This window comes from Scleropages formosus, chromosome 7 (genome assembly GCF_900964775.1).
Source record: "Scleropages formosus chromosome 7, fSclFor1.1, whole genome shotgun sequence".
Classification (NCBI taxonomy): Eukaryota; Metazoa; Chordata; class Actinopteri; order Osteoglossiformes; family Osteoglossidae; genus Scleropages; species Scleropages formosus.
The window spans coordinates 32,207,486-32,230,730 of record NC_041812.1 but is presented as its reverse complement, the minus strand read 5'-3'; the positions used below and the strand labels follow the sequence as shown (position 1 = coordinate 32,230,730).

The 23,245-nt window shown below is 49.1% G+C and overlaps 1 protein-coding gene across 4 annotated transcripts in view; it reads left to right on the top strand.

Annotated features, from left to right (window-relative positions):
- LOC108942035 (aryl hydrocarbon receptor nuclear translocator 2-like) overlaps window positions 1-23,245 on the top strand; it is a 31,066-nt gene that overhangs the window by 5,896 nt on the left and 1,925 nt on the right. For 2 of the 4 annotated variants that reach the window (XM_029253451.1, XM_029253452.1), the window contains exons 4-17: window positions 1,459-1,672; window positions 2,373-2,586; window positions 8,456-8,558; window positions 10,904-10,969; window positions 11,344-11,429; window positions 13,893-13,969; window positions 14,854-14,988; window positions 15,147-15,221; window positions 16,182-16,333; window positions 19,055-19,133; window positions 19,219-19,342; window positions 19,473-19,569; window positions 20,113-20,251; window positions 20,405-20,555. In XM_029253451.1, coding sequence (XP_029109284.1) covers window positions 1,459-1,672; window positions 2,373-2,586; window positions 8,456-8,558; window positions 10,904-10,969; window positions 11,344-11,429; window positions 13,893-13,969; window positions 14,854-14,988; window positions 15,147-15,221; window positions 16,182-16,333; window positions 19,055-19,133; window positions 19,219-19,342; window positions 19,473-19,569; window positions 20,113-20,251; window positions 20,405-20,555 — 1,712 coding nt within the window. Of the gene's footprint in view, window positions 1-1,458; window positions 1,673-2,372; window positions 2,587-8,455; window positions 8,559-10,903; window positions 10,970-11,343; window positions 11,430-13,892; window positions 13,970-14,853; window positions 14,989-15,146; window positions 15,222-15,436; window positions 15,577-15,727; window positions 15,786-16,181; window positions 16,334-19,054; window positions 19,134-19,218; window positions 19,343-19,472; window positions 19,570-20,112; window positions 20,252-20,404; window positions 20,556-23,245 lie in introns of all 4 variants that reach the window. The other 2 variants (XM_018765067.2, XM_029253453.1) reach the window with 2 other exon arrangements.

Sequence of the window (23,245 nt, the reverse complement as noted above, 5' to 3'; positions counted from 1 at the left end):
CACTGGTGCCTCAAAGCTCCTTGTCTGTGAGCTCAGAGTTTGAATCTGGTTCAGTTTTTAGGTTTTCCCTGGGGGTTTCCGCCAGGTGCTCTGGTTTCTTCTCACATTTATTAATTTAGTTGACATTTTTCTCTAAAGTGACTTACAGTGTTAGGCTACTTATAATTATTTATCCATTTGAGGACCATAGACAATATTGGTGGTCTTCGTAGCTCAGGTAGATGGTTGAGGTGTTTGGTTGTTGCAAACGTTTCGTCACCGATCGAGGTGACATCATCTTGCCCAGGCAGGTACAAAACATTCGAGGGAGTTCCTTGAGGCCTGGTACTCTTCGGTCAATTCCATAAACAAACATATTGAACTGGACCCCATCTATGGGCCAATACGATGCAAGGATCAACGAGGACCTAACTGGTATCGAACCAGTTCCGGTTTGAAACCAGCAACTGACCAATCAGCAGTCAGAAGAACTGCTCATGCTCAAGGTCACAGAAAACCAACCAATCGTGTCCAAGCTTCAGGTAATACCACCCATTAAACCATATATAAAGGAGGAAGCATCCAACACAAATCACATAACTTGGGCACTGATGATGTCACCTTGACTGGTGATGAAATGTTTGCAACCTAAATGCCAAGCTTGGCAAACAATCAAACACCTCATTTATCCATTTATACAGCTGGTTAATTTTACTAGACCAGTTTTCAGGCTGGGATTCAAACCTACAACCTCAGGATCCAAAGGTAGCAGCTCTAACCACTATTCTACCAGCTGAGTGAGTCTGAATGAAAATAGACACCTTTTTGTTTTAATGCAAATACACCTGCTTCTCGATTTACAATGGTTCGACTTGCAATTTTTTCATCTTTACGATGGTGAGCTGGCGATAGACGTTCAGCAGAAACCGTCCTTCGAATTTTGAATTTTTCATGGGCAAGTGATACGCGGTGCGATACTCTCTCACGATGCTGGGCAGCGGCAGCGATCCGCATCTCCCATCTGCCACAGTCGCTATACAGATACCCCCATCTATCTACGTTGTGTTCTGGGCATCCATAATGTCACAAAAATGCCCATCTGTGTCTCCTGCTACTGGTGGGAAAAAGAGGAGAAAGATGATTACTCTTGAGGAGAAACTCAAGATAATTGCCCAGCATGAAGGCCGAAAGCCCGTATGGCCATCACACATATCCTAGGCTATGTTATTCGGTAGGTTAGGTGTGTTAAATGCATTTTCGACTTAACGATATTTTTGACTTAGAGTGGCTTTCGCAAAACGTAACCCCATGGTAAATCGAGGACCACATGTATATGATTTTCATTTCCTTTTCATTGAAAGTCCTGAGGCAACAGTGCGATTGTGTGCATGTGTCTCTAAGCCAGAGCTGTGCTCTAGTCCATCGCTGGGCGTTCACTTGCACGCTGATCTTCCCCCCCCCCCCCCCCCGGCTGGACAGAGAGAACCACAGTGAGATCGAGCGTCGGCGCCGAAACAAGATGAGCCAGTACATCACGGAGCTGTCGGACATGGTGCCCACATGCAGCGCCCTGGCCCGCAAACCCGACAAGCTGACAATCCTGCGCATGGCCGTGTCCCACATGAAGGCCATGAGGGGGGCCGGGAACACCCCGTCCGATGGGGCATACAAGCCCTCGTTCCTCACCGAGCAGGTGTGTGACGCAGGAATAGAGACCAACAGGTCGACCTCCTCGGTCACACTAACACACTTAGTCCCTTATAAAGTAAATAATTGTGCAGCAGGATGGTTAAATTCACGTCGCATTCAGTACCTAGTTTCGTTGTACGACTGCAACACCTCCCCCGGGGTTTGAACTATAACCTTTTGGTTCATTACCAGAATCCATAATAATACCTGTGAGCATTGTCTCGGGAACAGTAAAAGATTGGAGGTGTTTTGCTCACAATGACACACCCTGTAGGCCAACAGCTTTGTGAGAAGATATAATTAATCTTTGAATTCTTGAATGGTTGAATTCTTTTTGCGGACTCTTTTCCCCAAACTGACTTAAAATGTGAGCCTCGTAAACTATTTTACTTACTCACCCCTTTGTGCAGTGAGGTATTATCGTTGATTCAAGGTAAGTATCTAACTCAGCAGGTACTACAGCGGGAGGTTGGATTCAAACCCTGGTTCTTTGAGTGCGTGCTGTCTTTAACCATTCTGCCACCTGCTGGACCAGGTAGAATCTGATGGGCCTTTCAACAAATGCATACAGCAGAAGAGAACTAACTGGTTTGAGCGGAGATGTGAGAGCAGAGCAAGGTTTTGCTCAAAAATAGCTCCTCCTCCTGGTCTTCGTACCTGTCGTGTGGCTTTGACTGCAGACGTCCGACTCGTTTGTCCGTCAGGAGCTGAAGCACCTAATTCTGGAGGCCGCCGACGGCTTCCTGTTTGTGGTGGGGGCGGAGACGGGCCGCGTCATCTACGTGTCTGACTCGGTGACGCCTGTGCTGAATCAGCCGCAGTCCGAGTGGTTCGGGAGCACGCTGTACGAGCAGGTCCACCCGGACGACGTGGACAAGCTGAGAGAACAGCTGAGCACCTCGGAGAACTCCATGACAGGTAGGAGGCTCCACTCTGCCCAAGCTCAGCATCCGCTGTTGTACTGTGCAGCTCTTGCGCCTGTCATGTTCGCTGTGTGTCGTGTGTTGAATTTTACAGTGCAGTCACTAGGGGGCGCTGTGAAACCACAATCTGCAGTTCTGAAGGGGCCCCACACATTTCCTTACTTTTAACTACCTGTGTGAAGTCACAGTGCTGCTTGAAAGTATGTGAACCCTATGGGGATGCTCACTGTCCTTGAATAAAATATTAAAATAACGATATCAACTCTAAATCTTAATTCTTTAGGTACAGGTGGTCCCCGATTTACGATGGTTCGACTTGCGAGTTTTTCGACTTTGCGATGGTGAGCTGGCGATGTGCGGAGCGATGCTGGGCGGCGGCAGCGATCTGCATCTCCCAGTCTGTCGCGCAGAGGTGTTTTAAATGCATTTTCGACTTACGATATTTTCCGACTTATGATTGGTTCCGCGGAACGTAACCCCATCGTAAATCGGCGACCACCTATATAGGTAAATATGTAATTTGTCTTTTCCCTTTGTTTAGGGGTCTGTGTTAGTGTGAGAAGAGCACTATAAAAATACAGGTGGTCCCCGATTTACGAAGGTTTGACTTAGGATTTTTTATTTTTTTTTTAATAAACTTTACGAAAGTGAGCTGGCGATAGACATTCAGTACTCCAGTAAAAACCATACTTTGAGTTTTGATTTTTTCCTGGGCTGGCGATATGCGGAGCATCACTCTCTCGCGATGCTGGGCAGCAGCAGTAGTCCGCACCTCCCACTCTGTCAGGCAAAGGTGTGTATTAGAGGTATTAAATGCATTTTTGATTTACGATATTTTTGCCTCATGATGGTTTTCAAGGAACGTAACCCTATCGGAAATCGGGGACCACCTGTAGACCTATAAAAAGGATAAAGGATGAACTTACCCGATTTTACTTACATTTGTCTGATACTTTTCTCCAAATAAACTTACAGCATTAAGGTACCTACAACTTTTCACCTCTTCATAGGGCTGGGTAGTTTTACTGAAGTAATTTGGGGTAAGTACCTTTGTCAAGGGTGTAACAGCTGGAGGTGGGATTTGAACCTGTGACCTATGAGCCCAAGGGCAATCACTGTAATAACTGTTGTGCTACCAAGCGACTCCTACTTGTTTTAACCAGTGCAGCTTGGGGTTTGCTTATTTTCACACCTGCGCTAGTTGTGTGTGTTTCTATTACACACGATTTCCTCTAAAGAAACATAAGGAATTTGTCATTACACTCCTATTGTATCACATGAGAAACACTGATTCTCATTAAATAATCATTTTGTGGTAAAACCAAGGGACGCAAGGATTTCGCATACTTTCAGGCAGCACTGTACGTATTTACTGTTTCCGTTTACGTAACGGGACAGTACTGCAAGTGAATGTTTTCCATATAAGGACAGGAGAGCTCACACTTGTCCTCTGTAGTGGACTTGCGACACGGTCTGATGAGCAGATGTGGAGTTTTTTTTTCTGACAGTTACGTGCTCCCGTAGGTGATCAGGATGCTTACGGTCAGGGTGTTCGAACTTGTTTTGGGAATGTTTCGCATACCGTTGGATTAGACTCATGTGTGTCTTTCAGAAGCCAGCACTCCCAGTAGGTCCGTTATGAAGTCATAGTGGAAACTTACTGCGATGCTCACAAAACCGGCTTACGCTTGCGGAAAGGCTCAGATGAGGCTGCACTGTTGTTCTCCTTTCAGCCTGATGGGCAAAGTCGTCTCCGTTTTCCTCAGCGATACGCGGAACTCGGCCTCGAATGGTGTCGCAATCAGGCTGGGAACCAGGGGTGACCAGCGAGGTAAAGTGGATTAGCCGCCTCGCTGCTCCTGTTCCTTACTGCAGTTGTTTTTTAAAAAAAGGGCCAGATGGAATATGTATGGTTTCCAGGAACTAGTTTGGGAGTTTAAAACTGTTGTCTTGTGGCTGCCAAACGGAAGCTGAGCTCCCGGACGCGCCAGAGACGTATCGATTGAGGGAAGGGCTACGGGCTGCCTAGAAGGCTGAGTAATGAAATGCTAAAGGTGCTTCTAAGACCACGTCAGGTGAGCGTGATTCCCGGTCCATCTCAACGGCAGCGGCATTGGAGTGGGGTGGTCCTCCCCCGGGGCTGTGGAGTCGGTCCGCAAAATCTCCGACTCCAGTAACCCAATAATTGCATCCGACTCCACAGCACTGCCCAAAAGTTGCACGTTATTTTGGCGGTCGACTTATCCCACGAATATAGTCCTAAACCTATATTACACCTCTAATTTCTGGGGCTCCACTTATACGCCGGCGTATACGGTACGTTTAGTTGGAGTCATTTTTACCGATTCCAATAACCCAAAAATTTCTTCCGACTCCACAGCGCTGCCCCCTCGTGTCCTCCTTTTCACCTTGCCCCGCTCCCACATCCCCGAAAGCACTTTTCCAGCCCATGTGCGAAGTGTCCGGTCCAGCTCGAGAGGCTCCTGGGCCAAGGAATCCAAAGGACTGCTTGACGGCGAAAGTCACCCATCACGTGTTTCTGTTTTCCTTGGACTCACTTCTGATGCTCTGCGCTCTTGCGTGGCGCTCTTCATTTCCTCTTGTTTTCCTGCAGCCAGACTTCCTCTGCGTTCGGAAGCGTCGGCTTTGGCCGCTGACATCAGCATTCCTCACAGAGGCAAATTCCGGAGGTCCCTGGCCCTGGGTTCGAATCCCTGACCCCGGGGTCACTCTGAGATCTGCCCCACCGGGGTGCTGGTGAATGCCGTCTAAGCTGCGAATTCGCCGCGCCCCCACGTCTTAATCCTGGGGAAAAATTACTCATGCGACGTTAAATAAAGCGTGGCGAGTGTAGAGTAGCGCGCGTTGGGCTTTGAACTGAATACAGTCACTTTGAATTATTGTGTGACACGATGATGCAAAAATAATGCAGAGGTTTCCTTTGAATTGCCACCATTTAATGAGATCACAGAAAACAAAGTGGAACACGACAGTCTCCTCCAGTTGCTGGCAGCCCATCTCCGGCAGAGTGGACGCAGGCCGCCAAGTCTCGGCTCTCTATCGTTTGTTTGTTTGGCAGCGTGACGTTGGGTGTTCCGCGGCAACGAGCAGTTTGGAGTGCATGTCGGGTCAGCGAGTCGCATCTCGGAGCTCTTGTTTGTATAGGCCCCGCTCAGGCCTGCGGGAAGGGTGCCACCGCTTTGCTCTCATACGCGAAGGCCCCCCTGCTCAGACAGAGAACCTGGGAGAGTTTGCGGGTTCGATCCCCACTCGCTCTGTGCGGAGTCTGCATGTTCTCCCCATGTGTCCCCGGGTGCTCTGGTTTCCTCCCACAGTCCGAAGACATGGAGTTTAGGTGAACTGATGGTGCTAAACGCCTGATAACTAGATGTTTCTCACCAGATGAGGGTTTGGGTCCCTCAAGTGAAGCATGGAGGCCCATGACCACAACACTGGTGTCGGGTCGAGTGTTCACATGGTCTCCGACCCTCATTTATAAGGATGGAACCTGGCATAGCGAGTCATATTGATAATCATATTATAGTAATAAATTATATACTGTAGTACCACGTAAGAATTATTGTAAGTTAAATTTTTCTAGAAATGTATAGTTGGAAATAATGAGGGGACATGGTGGCGCAGCAGGATTGGCCAAGGTCTGCTCTCTGGTGGGTCTGGGGTTCGAGTCCCGCTTGAGGTGCCTTGTGACGGAGCGGCATCCCGTCCTAGGTGTGTCCCCTCCCCCTCCAGCCTTACGCCCTGCGTTGCCGGGTTAGGCTCCGGCTCGCCGCAATCCCGCTTGGGACAAGCGACTTTAGCCTGCGTGTGTATAGTTGAAAATGTAAATGTAGTGCATTTATTCTTAAAATGGGACCATGAGGTCGAAGAACCTGGGTTCGAATCGACGCTCCTGCTATGTTACCCTTGATCAAAGTACTTTAAATTGAAATAGTTAGATGAAAATAAAAGTCGGATTAGTGGAGAAATCTAACAATGTTAGCTTTTCTGGAAAAATACATCAGTTAAATGATGATAAATAATACGGTGGGCAGAATTACAGCTTACAATTACCTTACAGACTCAAATAATGTATGGGGAGAGACAGGTCGTTTTTTTTTTTTGGACTTGATGGTTTCCTGAGAAGATTACCCTGTTGCTCAGGAGATGTGGGGTTGCGCCAGAAGGTGATTGTACCACCTAACACTTGCAGGTTCATTGTTTTGCACACACCTTGTGAGACCAGTAAGTGAGGAGTTGGTGCCGATGCCGTTCAAGAAATACCGAGGAGCTGCTGCCGTTACAAGTCAACGTGGTCGACTCGGTGACCACTCATAGAAGGTGTCGCGATCAGACGTAGGTAAGGTTAAGTTTTCCGAAAAAAAGGCTTGAGAAATTGGGGAATTAAAAGGAGCAGCTGGAGCGTGAAGCTGCAGACGCGCAGGCCCCCTGCGGAGCCCGTCTCGGACCCTGCTCCATGGTGAGCTCCCCACATTCACCAATAATATGTAACATTATGTGCTCGAAAGAATTTAAACAGCAAACAGCTGTCACCAGTGCGGCTTCTAGAATGCTCCGGAGTGCTCCCCCCCCCCACCCCTTTTTTTTTTTTTTTTGTATAAATGAGAAAGCACTGAGCATGGCTCATGGCTCATTGCGTGTTCTGTCTGAACACCATGAGATCAGTCAACATACCTACTCAGCCCGTCACTTTTTTTCCCCAAGTGTTTGTGATGGAAAATGTGCGCAGCTCTGTGTTGTTTTGTCCCTTACCACCTTTTTTTTATGCTTTTTGGGGGGAAAAACAACATTCTTTGGGCTTGAATCAATTAAAGTGGAAAGAACTTGGAGCGTTCGGTCCTGTCCTGCGTTACCCGCTGCCGTGTGGACTCGGCCTTCTCGCCGCATTTTTTGTCATGAAGTAAGCGTACCTGCAGGTCCCACTCCATGTACACCAGAGTTCTCTTATATTAATGCGGCCTGCTTTCCGCTAGGACTTCTGCCGGAGCTGTAGAAGTTCCATCTTTGCCGATTCCTTGTCTGAGTCGGGGTCGTAGTTGTCCGGAGCCTATCCTGAAAGCACAGGGCATGAGGCAAGGCAGGGTACATCCAGGATGGAACACCAGTCCATAGCAGGGCAATTGCACACATTTGTTCGCACAGTCGCACACTACAGGAAATTTACATGTATCTGGGCTGTGGGAGGAAACCAGAGCACCCAGAGGAAACCCGTACGAATGTAGGGAGAACATGCGACTCTGAGTACTGACTGAACCGGAGTTGAACCCGTGTCTGAACACGCAGCCCAGTAGCTGTGAGGCACTGGCATTATGCGCACTTCCACGCAGTGCCTGGGCGCTGCTGTCTCACAAGGCCTGGCTGGTGCAGGAGGACGTGGGTTCAGTCCCCGCTCGGTCTGTGTGGAGTTTGCATGTTCTCCCTGTGTCTGCGTAGGTTTCCTCCGGGTGCTCTGGTTTCCTCCCACACTCCAAATACATGCTGTTCAGGTTCACCCATAGTGTGTGAGTGACAGGCAGAGTGTGTTCCACTGATGTATGGATGAGTGGCCCAGTGTAAGTAGTGTATCTAGCAGTGTAAGTTACCTTGGTGAATAAGGTCTGTGGGCTGATAACACTACATAGAGTTCATTGGAAGTCACTTTGGAGAAAAGTGTCCATTAAATGAATAAGTGTGTGTGTGTCTGTGCGTGTGTGTATTTAAGCCCACTGCCAATAGACCTTGAAGCAACATTTTCAAGATTTTTTACGTAGGATTAGGGATCAGTTCTTGCATTAAAGGGATACACTTTCCTCATAATGACAGGTAAACGAAGGCACTTGTGTGTGTCTGCGTGTGTCTCTCCACAGGCCGCATCTTGGACCTGAAGACGGGCACGGTGAAGAAGGAGGGCCACCAGTCTTCCATGAGGATGTGCATGGGCTCCCGGCGCTCCTTCATCTGCAGGATGAGGTAGAGCTGTCTCGTGAGCGGTGGCTGCGCGCTTCCCCTCTGTGCGCCTGTCACACACTCGAGGCTACACCGGTAACCCCAGCGGGCGATGGAGAATGATGCCGGGAAACCGCTGCCATTGTCCTGTGCTGCCCGAAGATTGACTTTTGGTTTATTGTTTTTTGTTACTGTGTCTCCCGCTCTGTCCCTGAGGACCGAAGCATTGTTGATTTACAGTTTTTGTGTTTCCCCCCGTTTTGTCTACAAAATCCCACCAACCACAGCTTCTCGGGCTGACATGCCACTGTGCACTGTGTGAAATATGAGCTGCGTTTCGGCACCGTGTTGTTACGGCTTGTCCGCGGCCTGCGGCTGGTACAGACACAGAGCTGCCCTCATGGTGAACAGCCATTTCCAGACCTATGTCTGTCTTAACACCGTGTGCTCGGTGCGGTAAAAGTGCAGGGAAATTGTTGCTGGCACCGTACAGTCCATAGTCAGAAAAATGAAACTTCAAATTGCTGTGTTTGTCTGATATTTTTATCCAAAGCTGCTTACATCATTAACCTACTTACGATAATTTACCAATTTGTACAGTTGGGTATTTTACTGGCGCAATTTAGGGTAAGTACCATGTTCATGGGCGCTAAAACCAGAGATGAGATTCAAACCACCACTATACTACTTGCTGTCCTTTTGCTTTCTTTATTATGATCCGTAATTTAGCTGACTTTGGGGGGGTGTGGTGGCACAGCGGGTTTGGCCGGGTCCCACTCTCTGGTGGGTCTGGGGTTTGAGTCCTGCTTGGGGTGCCTTGTGACAGACTGGCATCCCATCCGGGGCGTGTGTGTCTCTCCCCCCCCCCCCCCAGCTCTGTGCTGCCAGGTTAGGCTCCGGTTCGCTCGGGACAGGCGGTTTCAGACACCATGTGTGAGTTTAGCTGACAGTGTTTTCCAAAGCGTTAAACCATTTATAATTATTTAATTTGGTTCTATTCAATTTATATTTCCTATAGAACCCTCTTCTCACACACTGACACTGAGAGCTGAATAAAAGATCAGGAGCGATAACTCAAATAAAAGATTCTCCGTGCGTTAAATTACTGCAATAACCATACTAGGTATTAAAGCTATAAAGTAAGCCAACTGGCGATGGAGGAAAGGAAAACAAAAAAACTCCCAACCCGAAAGGCAAAGGAGAAAGAAAAACCTCTGGGGGTCCAAGTGGCGATGCCTGCCCACCCATCCTGGGCGTACTGGATAGAAAAAGACTTTTAATCCAGTTTATACAGCTGTTTACTTATTATTATTAACAATTAATTTAGTTGTTTATAATAATGTTACGGTCGCTAAAAGCTAATAAGCTGATGTGTTGATGTCCAGGTTCGGATGTACTGGTCTCGTCCACCATGCCAGGCAGTGTGAGCTGCTATCAACATGGAGCGCTGGTATCACGGCTGCTTTCCTCTAGTCTAGTCATGGGGAAACAATGCTCATTTACCCATGTGTACAGCTGGGTAATTTTTACTGGAGCACTTTGGTGTAGCAGGGATTCGAAGTGGATCATTAGATTGCAAGGCAGCAGCTCTGCCCATTGCACTACCTGCTGCATCAGAGTAGCGTTCGCACTTTTCCATCTCCACAAAAATATTCCAAGTCCGGTTCAGTCCGGCACAGGTCTGTTCTCCACCTTATTTCTTGCCCCATCTCTGAGAACGCTTCCCGGCAGAGGGATGTGTGGTAATCTGAATGCGTTGCAGCCTTTGCGTTCTCCGTGGTTTTCAGGAGCCAACCGCCCCCCCCCCCCAGCGCGTGCGCGCACACACACACCTTCCTTCCACCGGGCGGGGGGGGGGGGTTATTGCCGCCCACTGTGTGGCCAGGAATGCACGCGCTCCTCTGAAGTCGTGCTATTTGGGGCACTTCAGATTGAAACAGCATGTGGAATCAGCGGCGTCTGGAGTCGTCGGCGGCACAAGGGAGCGAATCACATGTGGTGTAAACAAGGCGCCCGGGTCGGCCCAGGGCCCAGTGGATCGGAGGCATACCAGAACATCCTCTGAGCGGGGTTTCCGAGTGCATGCGCGCTTATGGGAAAGACATTTGAGGTTAGGTATTGACCGACAGCACTTATTCAATAAAGAAGCTGGTAAGGTCACGGTAGAAATATGCGCTATAGGTACGTTTCCTATTATTTGGAAATACCTTGATTTCAGCAGTAGTTAAAGTGTTTACGCTCGTGGGTAGTAGCAGCGGTTTCGTTCTGTGCCAGAAATCCTCGCGTTTGAACTTGACATATTGTCACAGTATGTGTTGAATGGTTTAAAAAAAAAAGAAAAAATGAAGGTTTTATCTGTTCCTCCCCAGGTGTGGGAGCGCTCTCCTGGAGCACGTGCCGATGAGCCGTTTGTCAAGCATGAGGAAGAGATACAGGTACGATCTCCCGCAGCAGCCCTCCCCCGCCCCCATCCCCGCCCCCGCCCCTGCGGACGATGGCATTTCGTGTTTGCGTGGCTGTCACTCGCAGCAGGGGCCGGGAACCGAGTCCGGTCCGATCGGGTTCCTTCTCACAGCAGCGGAGCAGTGTCCCTGCGAGGAGCACAGAGTGTATTTCTGACGGAGCCCCTGGGCTTTGGAAGAAACCAAAATAAACCAGCCTTTGGGAGTGGAATGTGTCTGTTTAAAAAAAAAAAAAAAAAAGTTAAACATGTGAATGTGGAGACGTGTCCCCTCGGCATGGACTGCTGTGCTTCGCACGCATCTGATCACGTGGGTTAGAAAAGCGCTGCCCTCTGCCTTCCTTATAGGAACGGTCTGGGATCATCCAAGGAGGGGGGGCCCGAGTACGTGGTGGTGCACTGCACGGGCTACATGAAAGCCTGGCCGCCCGCAGGTACGTAGCGCCTCGTCGGACCGACCCCTCGTGACCCGAACCAGCTGTGGGCCGCTCTCTTCCTCGACACGCAGTCGCTTCTTAGCTCTCTTACTCCGGCCTCTCGCAGGAGCCCTCATGCATCCCGAGTCAGGTGTCGCCTCCTGAGCAAGTGCAGCGGCGCTGAGCAACACGGCGTGAAATCGGTCGGCGGATTCTGCTTTGCAGGCCCCCTGGAGCCCCTCCAACGGTCGGGGGGGAGGAGGTGCCAGCGGCGCCTCGCTCTGCGTCTGTTTACAGGGAGTGGGGAGTTTGTTTGAGTCTCCCAAGTAATGAGGACTCGAGGTTTTCCCTCGGAAACTCACCCTAACCGCCAGCTTGCGCCCAAAACGGAGCCAGGGCTTTGCTCAGATGTCAGCGGACGTCAGCAAGCGCATGGTGACCGCTGCAGCTCTCCCACGCAAACATTTGTGTTCCGGGCTGACACAGGCGCGCATATTGTGAATTACAGTTTCACCTGCTGACCAGGCTCACGTCTGTGTTTCCCCACGCGCCTCGTGTCCAAATCGATCGGTTCGCTTTGGTTTCTGCCAAAGGGAGTCCTGTACGCGTTGCACAGTCTCCGTGAAACGAAGAAGGATGTTTCGTGGAGTCACTCTCTCTCTCACACACACACACACACACACACACACACACACACACACAAAAAATAAACCGCGTATCAGATCCTCCCTGTTTCACCTCTTGCAAATAACACCACTTCAGTCAGCAATTGTAGTTTCATCTGGATCTTGTCGCTTTTGGTTCCTCTTTGTTCTGCCTTTCAGAGATGTGGAATCAGGGGCGCTGTGTCACTTTGTTTGTAAGCACATCTGCGCCGTCTTCCCTACCATTTTCTCACGTTCATACACTTCTGAACAACACACCACTTGTCCACTCACACTGTGGATGGTGCGAGGTCCAGTGTGAGGTCACGGTGCTCCAGAGCCTAACCCAGAAGCACATGGAGCTAGAAAGCATGGGATAGCAGGCAGGTACACTCTGGACGGGACACCAGTCCATTGCAGACAGTACAATACTCTTCCTTTTGTTGTGATTTGTAATTTGAAATGACAGTTGTTCTCAGCAGCTTGTTTCGGAGGCACGCTGACCCTGTGTTTACAAAAGAAATACACAGGTGACGAGATGTCCAAAGGAATGCGCATACGGACACGTGCGCTAATGTCGTGATTCCGTCCGGGAAGTGGGTCTTCAGACCCAAGTGCAGCGCAGAGGCGGACAGGATGAGGGGATGATTCAAGAGTCGTGGTCAGGAAACTAGCGAAGGTCATCGAGGAGCAGACGTCGTTACGAGGAGAATCGGAAAACCGTGAGTGGGAGATCAGGAGATGGGTTGAGGGAGACGAAGAGGGTTAGGAGATTCAGGAGAAGGAGGGTCGAGGAACAGGAACAAGGACAGGGAGGTCGGGGAAGATGTGAACAAACAATCCGAGAAGCAAGAGCAAAGAGCGAGGCTGAACGAGGTTCCGCGTCTTCCTCCGCGCCAGGCTGTCCTTTTACGTGCCCGGACCCTGGTCAGCCGCAGGTGTTGCTCATTGCTGAGGTGAAGGGCGTGACAGCTAACTTAAAATTGCAATGCTTGTCTAATTAAGCCTTAAAAAGGATCCTTAATACATCGTCCTAAAATTCATCATTAATACGACTTTAAAATGTCTCATTTTGACATTTGAATTATTTAACAGATCCTTTCCTCCAAAGTGACGTATATTTCATAGAAAATACAATGTGTGCATTACATTAGCAGGTATGGAGAATATTTATTACATTATATACATATACTGTATGTGTATGTATATAGTATTATTTATTAATCTGCCTTTTTTCTCAAAAAATTTCTTACAAAGTTAGCACCCTGTATTAGTTTGCTTATTTATGCATTTGTAAGTCTGGTGAATTATTACAGTATCGCTTCGGCGTAAGAGCTATGAGGGTACGAGAGGAGCGGGGATTCGGACCCAGATCCTTGGATGTCAAGGCAACGGCAAAACGGCTTTTCTTCACTCTTGATGCTTGTTTTTCATTCATTTAGCAGAGTTGTGTGAACATGAAGGTGGAGAGAAGCTGTAAGGTCCAGGGAGTAGCAGGAGCAGCGAGGAGCTGTGGGCATAAATAATAGGAAGCACCTGTTTTCGCGAGGGCCCAGCTTGGTCGTGCTCGTCCTTATTGTTAATTCGAGAAGAAGTTGTCGTGTGCAGTACCCGGTGAAATAATGTACGCCGCGCAAATGTGCCCGTGAGTCATGGTGGCAGAGGACTGACGCCTCTCTGAAATTTTGTATTTGTCGCACTCGTGAGAGGAGCAGTTGGAGGTCATCGACTTGAGCTCACGTGGTCACCGGAGTTCGTGACATCTCCAGAAGGGGATGAGATGTTTCACAGGTCATCCTGCAGTCCTGAGTAAAATATCTTCTCTTGTCTCTTTGAGGTATGACGATTCCCGACGAGGACCCAGAGGCCGGACAGAGCAGCAAGTACTGCCTGGTTGCCATCGGAAGACTGCAGGTGTGTGTGTGTGATGCTCCTGGTCTTCGATTCACTGTGTACACATGCAAGTACTGCTGCTGCAAGGGTGCACGGCTATGATCTCTGCCCTGTGCGTGGCCTGTAAGGTCGCGCAATCTGCACGGCTCCTGATGCGCTGGCGTGAATAAAGCGCTTTGCTCCGTGCAGCCCGACTCTGGGAGCTTTCACCTCGACACAACAGGATCACTTCCACAAGATTAAACTAAACGGCAAGAACATCCCGTATATTGGAGCGATTAGACATTTTAAACCTGTTCACTCTCCAAGTTCAAAATTAAAAAATCTCCTACGGCGAAAACATTTTGAGCTAATTGGCTCTGTAGACACCCTTGCCTGCGGTTTACATCACGTTACGCATTTGCTTTAACAGTGTGGAACAGCGGTGCGCCAGGTAGCACAGCTTCGTAGCTCCTGGGCTGTGACTTCAATTCCTGCTCAGTCTCACCTCTGGTTTCCTCCCATACTCCAAATACATGTGTTTCAGGTGCATCGGTCACTATAAATCGCCCCTAGTGTGTGTACGTGTCGGTGAACGTGTGAGTGATTGGCTTGTGATGAACTGGTTTCTTATCCAGGCTGTACCCATCTTTATGCCCTATGCCTCCAGGATAGGCACCAGATGACCTGGACCCCTCACCGGTCAAACATTTATTGATAACGAATGGATGTGTGAATTAACTTTACAGTTGTATTTAATTGTATGTGACTTGCATAGTTTTTATTTCTCCACTCTGTTTTGCTCTAAGGGATTCTGGTGGTTGCAGACCTTGTTCACCAGTTCAACGTGTTTACACTCTTTACTCCCGCCCTTCACATCCCCAGCCTGCTGGCTGCGTAACGCAATAATACTGTTTTTCATCAAGGTCACCAGCTCACCTGTTTCCATGGAGACGAACGGCCTGTTGGTTCCCACAGAGTTCCTCTCGCGTCACAACTCTGACGGTGTGGTCACCTTTGTGGACCCTCGCTGCATCAACGTGGTTGGGTACCAGCCGCAGGTCAGATCCCCCGCTGTCACGCTGCACCCCGCAGTAGATTAGGCAGACACACACACACACTCAGCGCTGGGAGTCTTCCCAGTGGTGCTCTGCTTAAGTTACAATGGTTTTGATGGATCCTCAGCCCCCTCACTCATGTGTGCTCCTGCCAACCGCAGGACATGCTGGGCAAAGGGATCCTGGAGTTCTGCCATCCCGAGGACCAGAGCCACCTGAGAGAGAGTTTCCAGCAGGTGGGTTGGTTCTCTGTAATCCCATTTATGCTAATGCACCGCCTACGTTATCCCATCCTGAAAGCCCATTGAGGCGGCCTGAACCAAGTGCTTCATGGAACAGTAATAAATCCTTTGTTTATTAAACCATTTATAAAAACCCATTTGCTTCTGTTTGAATAGCCACCGATAACAGGAGATTAAAACACGGTATTGTTTTTCCCGCAAAAAATAAGCACGGCCTTGCGGATTCTGACCGTATCCGTTCTCGACGGACCCTGAAAGGAACAGAAAGGAAGAGCGATGGGCAGATTCTGCTCCTACCGCCTTTCAAGGGCTTTGCTTCAAGGGCTGTTGCGACACAACCAGCGGATGGGTACGGACCACAGGTTCTGCCAGCGCAAACCACCTCTCCTCATACGGAGGAAACCGTAGCTCATGCCCAGCTAGAAGCTCGAAGGTGCAAAGCTTTGTAGATTCCCCCCACCCCGTCCTCTTTGTGCCGTGTCTCGTTGGTGTTTCCAAAGGAAGAAGTTCCTCACTGCTGAGAAAAAGTCGAGATTGATTTCTTCCTCGACTTGCGCGGTACGTTGAGCGTCCTGCAAATGGGAAATTGGTTTTACTTGGGTGGGTGGGAGGGATGTATTTTGCTGGGAGAGATAACACCGCAGCTATATCGGGTGACAAACGAGCGGATGTGAGGGATGTCACTGCCGTTGCTTGTCAGACGGCCGGATGGGCATCTGCAGGCTAAAGGGTCGCCGCGTCTCCCTCGGCTCCCAGCCGCATTCCTCTGCAGGTGCTGATAAAATCGCTTTGTGGCTCATAGGGCCCGGATGACCGTGTTTTATCTGCAGCATTTCAAGCGGGGGGGTCATCTGAGATTTTAAACGAAAGAAGCCTGTCATGGCTTTCTGGAATTCACCCTTCGTGTCACTCTTCCTGATGTTTCCGTTTCACGCCGCTCTTCCGGTCTCCCAGGTGGTGAAGTTAAAAGGCCAGGTGGTGTCGGTGATGTACCGCTTCCGCCTCAAGACCCGGGACTGGATGCTCATCAGAACCAGCAGCTTCACCTTCCAGAACCCCTACTCGGACGAGATTGAGTACATCATCTGTACCAACACCAACGTCAAGTAAGAGTCTGCACCCTCACGAACCCCTTTAACCCTTGCTTTGCCCATACCTCGAAATGTCAGACAAATCGACATAACCGCTCTTGCAGTTGCCAGGAAAAGTTTCCTTCTGAAGTCAAGGGAGTAAATGTTAAGCAAAGAAAAAAGATCAGTTCTTCTCTGCTGGGGAGGGAACGGGCCCCAGAGCTGCTGACATGCGTTTCTCCAGTCCTTGGGTGATTAACACCAATGTACCATCTCAAAGCTGTCATGCCACGGACTTTTTATGTGACCAGAGAATGTTTCTCTTTGAAATACTAGCTTTTACCACTTCTGATTAGTGTGTCCTTAATACGGCGTTACAGTGGAAAGAACGGTTTGGCTTATTTCTCATTTCTCCCTTAATTTCTGTAGGGATGTGGCTACATGTTTACTTTAGGGTCTAAGGACACGGGGGGCTCATGGTAAAATGGGAAAACCGCTTGCTGCTGGTATACTGGTTCCACACAGGTGCTGCAGCAATGATGCGGTAGCGCCCTCCAGAGGGGGCTGTGCAACCGTCGACTGGACAAGCCTTCCTGCGCAGACCTTGGAACCCGGGGTGACCCAAAAGTTTGTTTTACCAAACGCGATCTTCAGAGACGAGGCCCGCTCCTCCAAAGAAAACACACAGCATTTCAGGACCCCGGGTCCTTAGCCGACCCCTTGCTGTCGCTGTTTTGGTGGAATTACCAGATGCTGTGATTGCTCTGCGCACAGGGCTCCCTGTTACTGCAGTGCATGTTAATGAGAGCTGAAGGCTGGAGAGGAGATTGGATTAGCTGTGTAAACATTCCTGTGCGATGCAGGCCTGCACGAGTCTCAGGGGCTCAGGTAAACGGCAGCGCGCGGTAGCGGCGGGGGCGATCACGGAGCCTCGGAGGGAGATTAACCACCCACCACCCTGCAAATCCTGATCACACATCCCCACTGACTGTATCAGCCGGGTCCGCTGACACTGTGGGAATTAGCCCTTCAGTCGTCAATGTGTGTGTGTGTGTGTGTGTGTGTGTGTGAGAGAGAGGGAGTGATTCCTGAGGGATCAACCCTGCGAGGATGGATGTCTGTCTCTGTGGGACTGATGAAAGGGTCATTGGGTTTTACCCTGGTAGTACCACAGTACATGATAATAAAATATGTCTTTTTTTTACAGCATCAAAGAAAATGTATAATCTTGCAAAGCAGATGATGGTTTGGGGGATTATAATGCGCAAGTTAAGATAATACGGAACAGAAATCCTGGTAAACTTCAAAAGGCTTACATGAATTGTGTACCTGCCAGCCAGCAGTGCTATGCGGCTGTACTTCAAGCTACTTGTAGGCAGTGCCCCCCCCTTCTTTTACATGCTACTGCTGCTGCCGAAATTGGGGGCGGCAGGTAGTTCAGCAGTTGAGGAAATGCACTTGTAATCTGATGATCCACTTCACACCCAGCTCTGCACTCCTTTGGTACCTCTGATCAGGTTACTAACCCTGAGCTGCTCCAGAACAGCATCTCTCTGTATGAATGGATCAAATACTGAAAATCGTTTTGGCTAAAACCATTAAAGATATAAAAAGCTGAATGTTTAATTAATAAAAATCAGATGCTATTGAGTGTTTTGTAATTATGATTGGGGAGCTGGAAGGCTTCTTGTCATGATTCTGTAACCTGAATGTATCATTCCTATTATATTCATTCATTTAGCTGATGCTTTTCTCCAAAGTGGGGAGGGGTGCGGTGGCACAGCGGGATTGTCCTGTGCCTGCTTTCTGGGGTTCAAGTCCTGTTTGGGGTGCCTTGTGGCAGACTGGCATCCCATCCTGGGTGTTTCCCCTCCCCCTCCGGCCTTGCGCCCTGTGTTTCTGGGTTAGGCTCCGGCTCTCCACGACCCCGTGTGGGACAAGTGGTTTCAGTCGATGTGTGTGTCTGTCTGTGTGTGTGTGTTGTCTCCAAAGTTCATACTTTAAATTATTCACCCATTTGTAGAGCTAAGTAATTTTACGGGAGAAATTAAGGGTAAGTACCTTACTCAAGGGTACTACAGCTGGAGGTGGGATTCAAACCTGCAACCTTTAGGGTCCAAAGGCAGCAATTCTAACCGTTATACTACCATCTGCTCCTTTTATTATTATTGTTAGTATTATTATTAGGAATATTATAGTATCATTATTATTTATTGTTGCTGCAAAGATTAGAGGTGTGGATCCGATTTATATCTGAGTCCCGTCTCCTTGTGGAACCACTAGAATGTGTCGTCGTGTCACAAGGTCAAAGGCCAGTGTGAAGGCCCCCTTAAACACACGCACAACAAGTAGCCGCTTTGTTTCTCCTCTGAGAAAGATTCCAGCTGAACAAAGACAATGAACAGTCTTGAGCGCTGTGGCTTTCTGCGGTAGACGTGCAAACATTTTGTGTAATCTGCTCTGCGCTTTCCCTAAGGAATGGAAGAACGTTTGCAAATTTGTTTATCGAAGTTGAGAACAAATATTGTTGTGGCATGACTGCTCAAGTGACACGGTGACTTAGCGGCGTAGCGGTTAAACAGTTTTATTGTCACGAGGGATCGAGTCTAAGAAGGTCCTGCTGTCGCCCTCTTGGTGGGGATTCTCAACCTCGGTCAGACCACACAGTTAAACCAAAGTTCTTCGAAGAAAGGAAACTCGGTGCGTGTGTGTCCGCGAAGCCGGATCACGCACCGACCAGGTGCTCTGTGTCCGCAGGCAGGTCCAGCAGCAACAAGACGCGGAGCTAGAGGCTCAGCCGAGCGGCAGCACCCCCGCGACCTACGACCTCGCCCAGGTATGGGCGCCGACCGCCTCGTCGCCCCACTCAACCACTCGTTTGCTGGCATCCCAGCTTCTCGCTGTGACCCTTAAACCGTCAGGTCCCCGTGCCAGGCGTGACTTCGGGGGTCCACGAAGCGGGGAAGGCCTTGGACAAAGCAGACGGGCTGTTCTCCCAGGGGAGAGACACCCGCTTCGCAGAGGTGTTCGCCGGAATGTCAGGCCGTACGTTTCCTTTGCTCTGCCCTCTTCTGTTGAGAAGTCACGTTGTCGAGTGTCTGCTGATACAGCGCGATAGAGGATGAGGCCGAGGAGCTGTGTGTCATGCTGTGCAGTGGGTGTGCTCTCTCTGCAGCTGACAGAAAGATGGGGCCGTCCTCCAGCCTCGCCGAGCAGCAGCTCTTCTCCCAGGGAAGCCCGTTTGAACCAGGGCATGCTGGGAAAAGCTTTGGGTACGTGGCATATCCCCTGAAGAACATTTATTCATTTAGCTGATGCTCTTCTCCAAAACAACTTACAATTATTTACTCAGCTGGGCAATTTTACAGCAGCAATTTAGAGTGAGTACCTTGTTCAAGGGTACTATAGCTGGAGGAGAGATTCAAACATGTGACCTTTGGCTCCAAAGGCAGCAGCTCTATCCATGATTCTGCCAGCTGCTCTGAGCAAGACCAACCCCAAAGCAGCGGTGTTCCAATGTGAGCAATAGATACATTAGATGATCAATAGTAAAAGAAGTATTGATTGAAACCTTCGTTAATCCTGAAGGAAAGTGCAGTAGGTTGCAGCAGCACATGTACACCAAAGGAGTGTTAGACGCTGGAGTAACTCTCGTCGTTAATGGCAAGTTGTGTCTTGTTTTGCAGTAGTAGCAATAGCATAAAATGATGTAAATGAGGAAATAAATATGAAAGCAGAAAATGCATGAATAAATAAAATGGAGTGATAGAGACCAGGTGTTCTCCTCATGCTCTTCTTTTGGGCTGGTTTTTCAGTTCCTCAGTCATCCATGTTCCCGGGGTCTCGGAGTTACCGTCTGCAGCCTCAGCGGGCCAGAACCTGGCCCAGATCTCGCAGGACATCACCGCGGCTCAGGTGAACTGGACGGACAGCCAGGCGCCCTTTTCCACCCAGGTGAGCACTGAAAACGCAGTCTTGGCTTGTGTCTTTCCAGCATTTTGGAGTGACGAAACAGAGTGTTTCTCCACTATTGGTTATGTGTTTCTGCGCTCGCTTGTTGGCGTCTGGCTCACAACCTTCGCTCTCCTTTCTTCTCTCGTTCCGCAGTCCGGTAAAGCCCAGTCATCTCCCTTCGACATTGGGTCAAGTCACAGCTACACAGCAGATCCATCTCCCTACAGCCCCCTGTCCAGTCCCGCCACGTCCTCCCCCAGCGGGAACAGCTACTCCGGCTTGAGCAGCCGCGCTCCTCCCTTCGGTAAGAGGTTTTGTGAGCTGGCGGAGGCCCGGGAGGGTTGTCTGTGCCAGGTGTTGTGCGGATAGAGCCAACAGCCACAAAACGAAGCGTCTGCCTGCACGGATCATGCGAAGCGTCCCGTTGATCGGCGCTGAACGCCTTTTACAAATACTCTAGGAAAACCTCTTACGCTTCTTCGTGACACGTCTTCTCGGAGGGAAGGTCCATTGTCTCCGGGAAATCCGTCCTACCACGGCAAGTGCCCGCAGCTAGAGCCACCCTGCAGCACAGTCTCTCTCCAGTGTGCTGAAACGGTGACCCATCCCGTCTCCTCGGAGGCCAGTACAAGTGGGACAGCGCCAAGCACATTTCCCTTTAACGGCTTCTTAAAACTGTGAAGATTTTTGCCAGCTGTTGGGGAGAAGTTCATACACTTGCAATTTTAAAATTAAATGATTCACGTCTGTGAGGTTTTGGAGCCTTATGTCATCCAAATAAAATTAGCAATGGGAATAATTAACACTTTGTTCCTGCCAGCTAACAATCTATTTTTGTTCTTCCTAATCGTAACCATTCGGCTGTAGGGCCATTGTAAAAAAAAAAAAAAACATTTAATGAAAATATGTGCTTCGGGAGAGAGCTCCAGATTGCAGTCACAACAGCACGACTTCGGTTAAATTTCTGAAAGGGTCATTAAATAAAGTCCGAGGCCGTATTGCTGTGACAGCACCCCACGGCTGTTAGTCTTCACCTCTGCCCCACACACACCCGCTGAAGGGCAATTAATAAAATACTCAGTGCCATGTCCACCTGGCAGCAGGGCCCGGGTAAGAACTGTGTTCATCTCACACCCCTGGGCCTGACACAGGCTCTCTGTCAGTTCTCGGGAACTGGAGGTGGCAAACAGGTTAAGAAACCTGTTTAAGGGTACAACATTTTACCCCCCAAGCCTGTTGATCACAGTCCAAATCCTTAATCCGAATGGCGTTTGTGAGATTCTTTTAGCGGTGTGGCGTTGTGCTTGGACTTGTTGTCTTCCATTCAAAGGACCCAGGTTTGAATCCCACCCTGTTGTCAAACTCTTGAGCAACCCTTAGCCTGAATTACTTCAGCCAGAGCTATCAGCTGTACACACACACCTTGTCCCGAGCGGGGTCGCGGCAAACCAGAGCCTAACCCGACAACACAGGACACGAGGCTGGAGGGGGAGGGGACGCACCCTGGATGGGATACCAGTCCATTGCTAGGCACTCCAGGCGGGACTCGAACCCCAGACCCGCCACATAGCGGGCACCAGCCAAATCCGTTGTACCCCCGCACCCCCTACTATCAGCTGTATGAATAGCTAAATAATTGCAAATAGCTTGTTATACAAATCCAGTATTGTAATATTAGCTAACTGGAAGAAAAATAATTGCACTCAGTTCCAGTCAAATGTTACTGGCTTCCAATAATATCGATGAATCATTTTGTTTGTTTATTTGGTCGGATCCTTCATCCAGAGCAATTTACACATGCATTTATGAGAAACGGAATACAATAAGTTTAAATTGTGTGTGTGTGTGTGAACAATATAGTTGGTTAAGGAATGGTTGCTGCATCATGGCTATCACATCGGTGCCAGAAGTTGACCTCAGGTTGCTCCTAAACCAGCTCGCACCTCCATGGGTTACAGAAAGTAGATGAACACCAGATGCAGTGATCTCATTGTTTCAAATCAAAATTTAAATGTGTATTTATCCTCATCTCTTTACAAAACATATGTACTCATCATTGATAAATTACTGTGGATAAGTGGCCTGGTAACAGCAAGCTGGCGACCCTCAGTAAGGGGCACGCTCACACACAGACACACACACACACAGACACACACTGAAATGAACCCACATTTGAAAAGTTCTTTCATCTCCACTGTCTGAAGAATGGGGATGGCAGATGAGATGAAGGCCGGTTTATTTATTTTTTTGCTGTTATTGTGTTTTGCTTCCGAGAAGAGAGCCTACAGAGCCTAGGAAGTGTGGTTTTCTTTGAGCTAAGAACAGTCACAGAGTCGTAATGACTTCACGATTGGTTGATCCCCCTGCATTGTTAGTGAGCCGTGATCAGAATTCCGCACACGAGACAAGTTGTAAAAGCGTATGTAACATTGAGATGGGAGCTGAATTGCCTGGTGCTGCTGTTCGAGTTGGGAGGGAACGATACTCATTCAGTCACTGCGGGAGTTGCTCATTTTTGCTGTCAGTCGTTACCAGATGAATTTTGCCCTGACATTTTTTCATGTGCCTCATACCATATGCTTCCAGGATAGGCTACAGACCTCTGTGAGCCTGCATTGCACAAGTGGTTACATGGATGGATAGATGGATGGATGCATGGATGGATGGATGGATGGGTGTTTTCCATGCCTGATGCACCTCCAATAAGTGTGTGTAATGGTTATACCGCGTGTGTGAGCAGCACTCTGTCCGTACTCACTCGCGCACATGCGGCTCTCGCCTGCTGTGCCAGTAATGCGAACATGATGGCTGATGAAGTAATCACATCAACCTTCAAGAAGCGCGGTCTTAAAAGCTCTGAAGGCCGTTGTTAAGTGACTGACTAATAACTGTAATTTAAAAGTTGTTTATAAAAAGTAGTTTGAGGAAGAGTCCTGCCCCTTGTGTCCTTTATAGTCTCAAACTTGTCACCCTGTACCAACGCTAGGTGTGTGC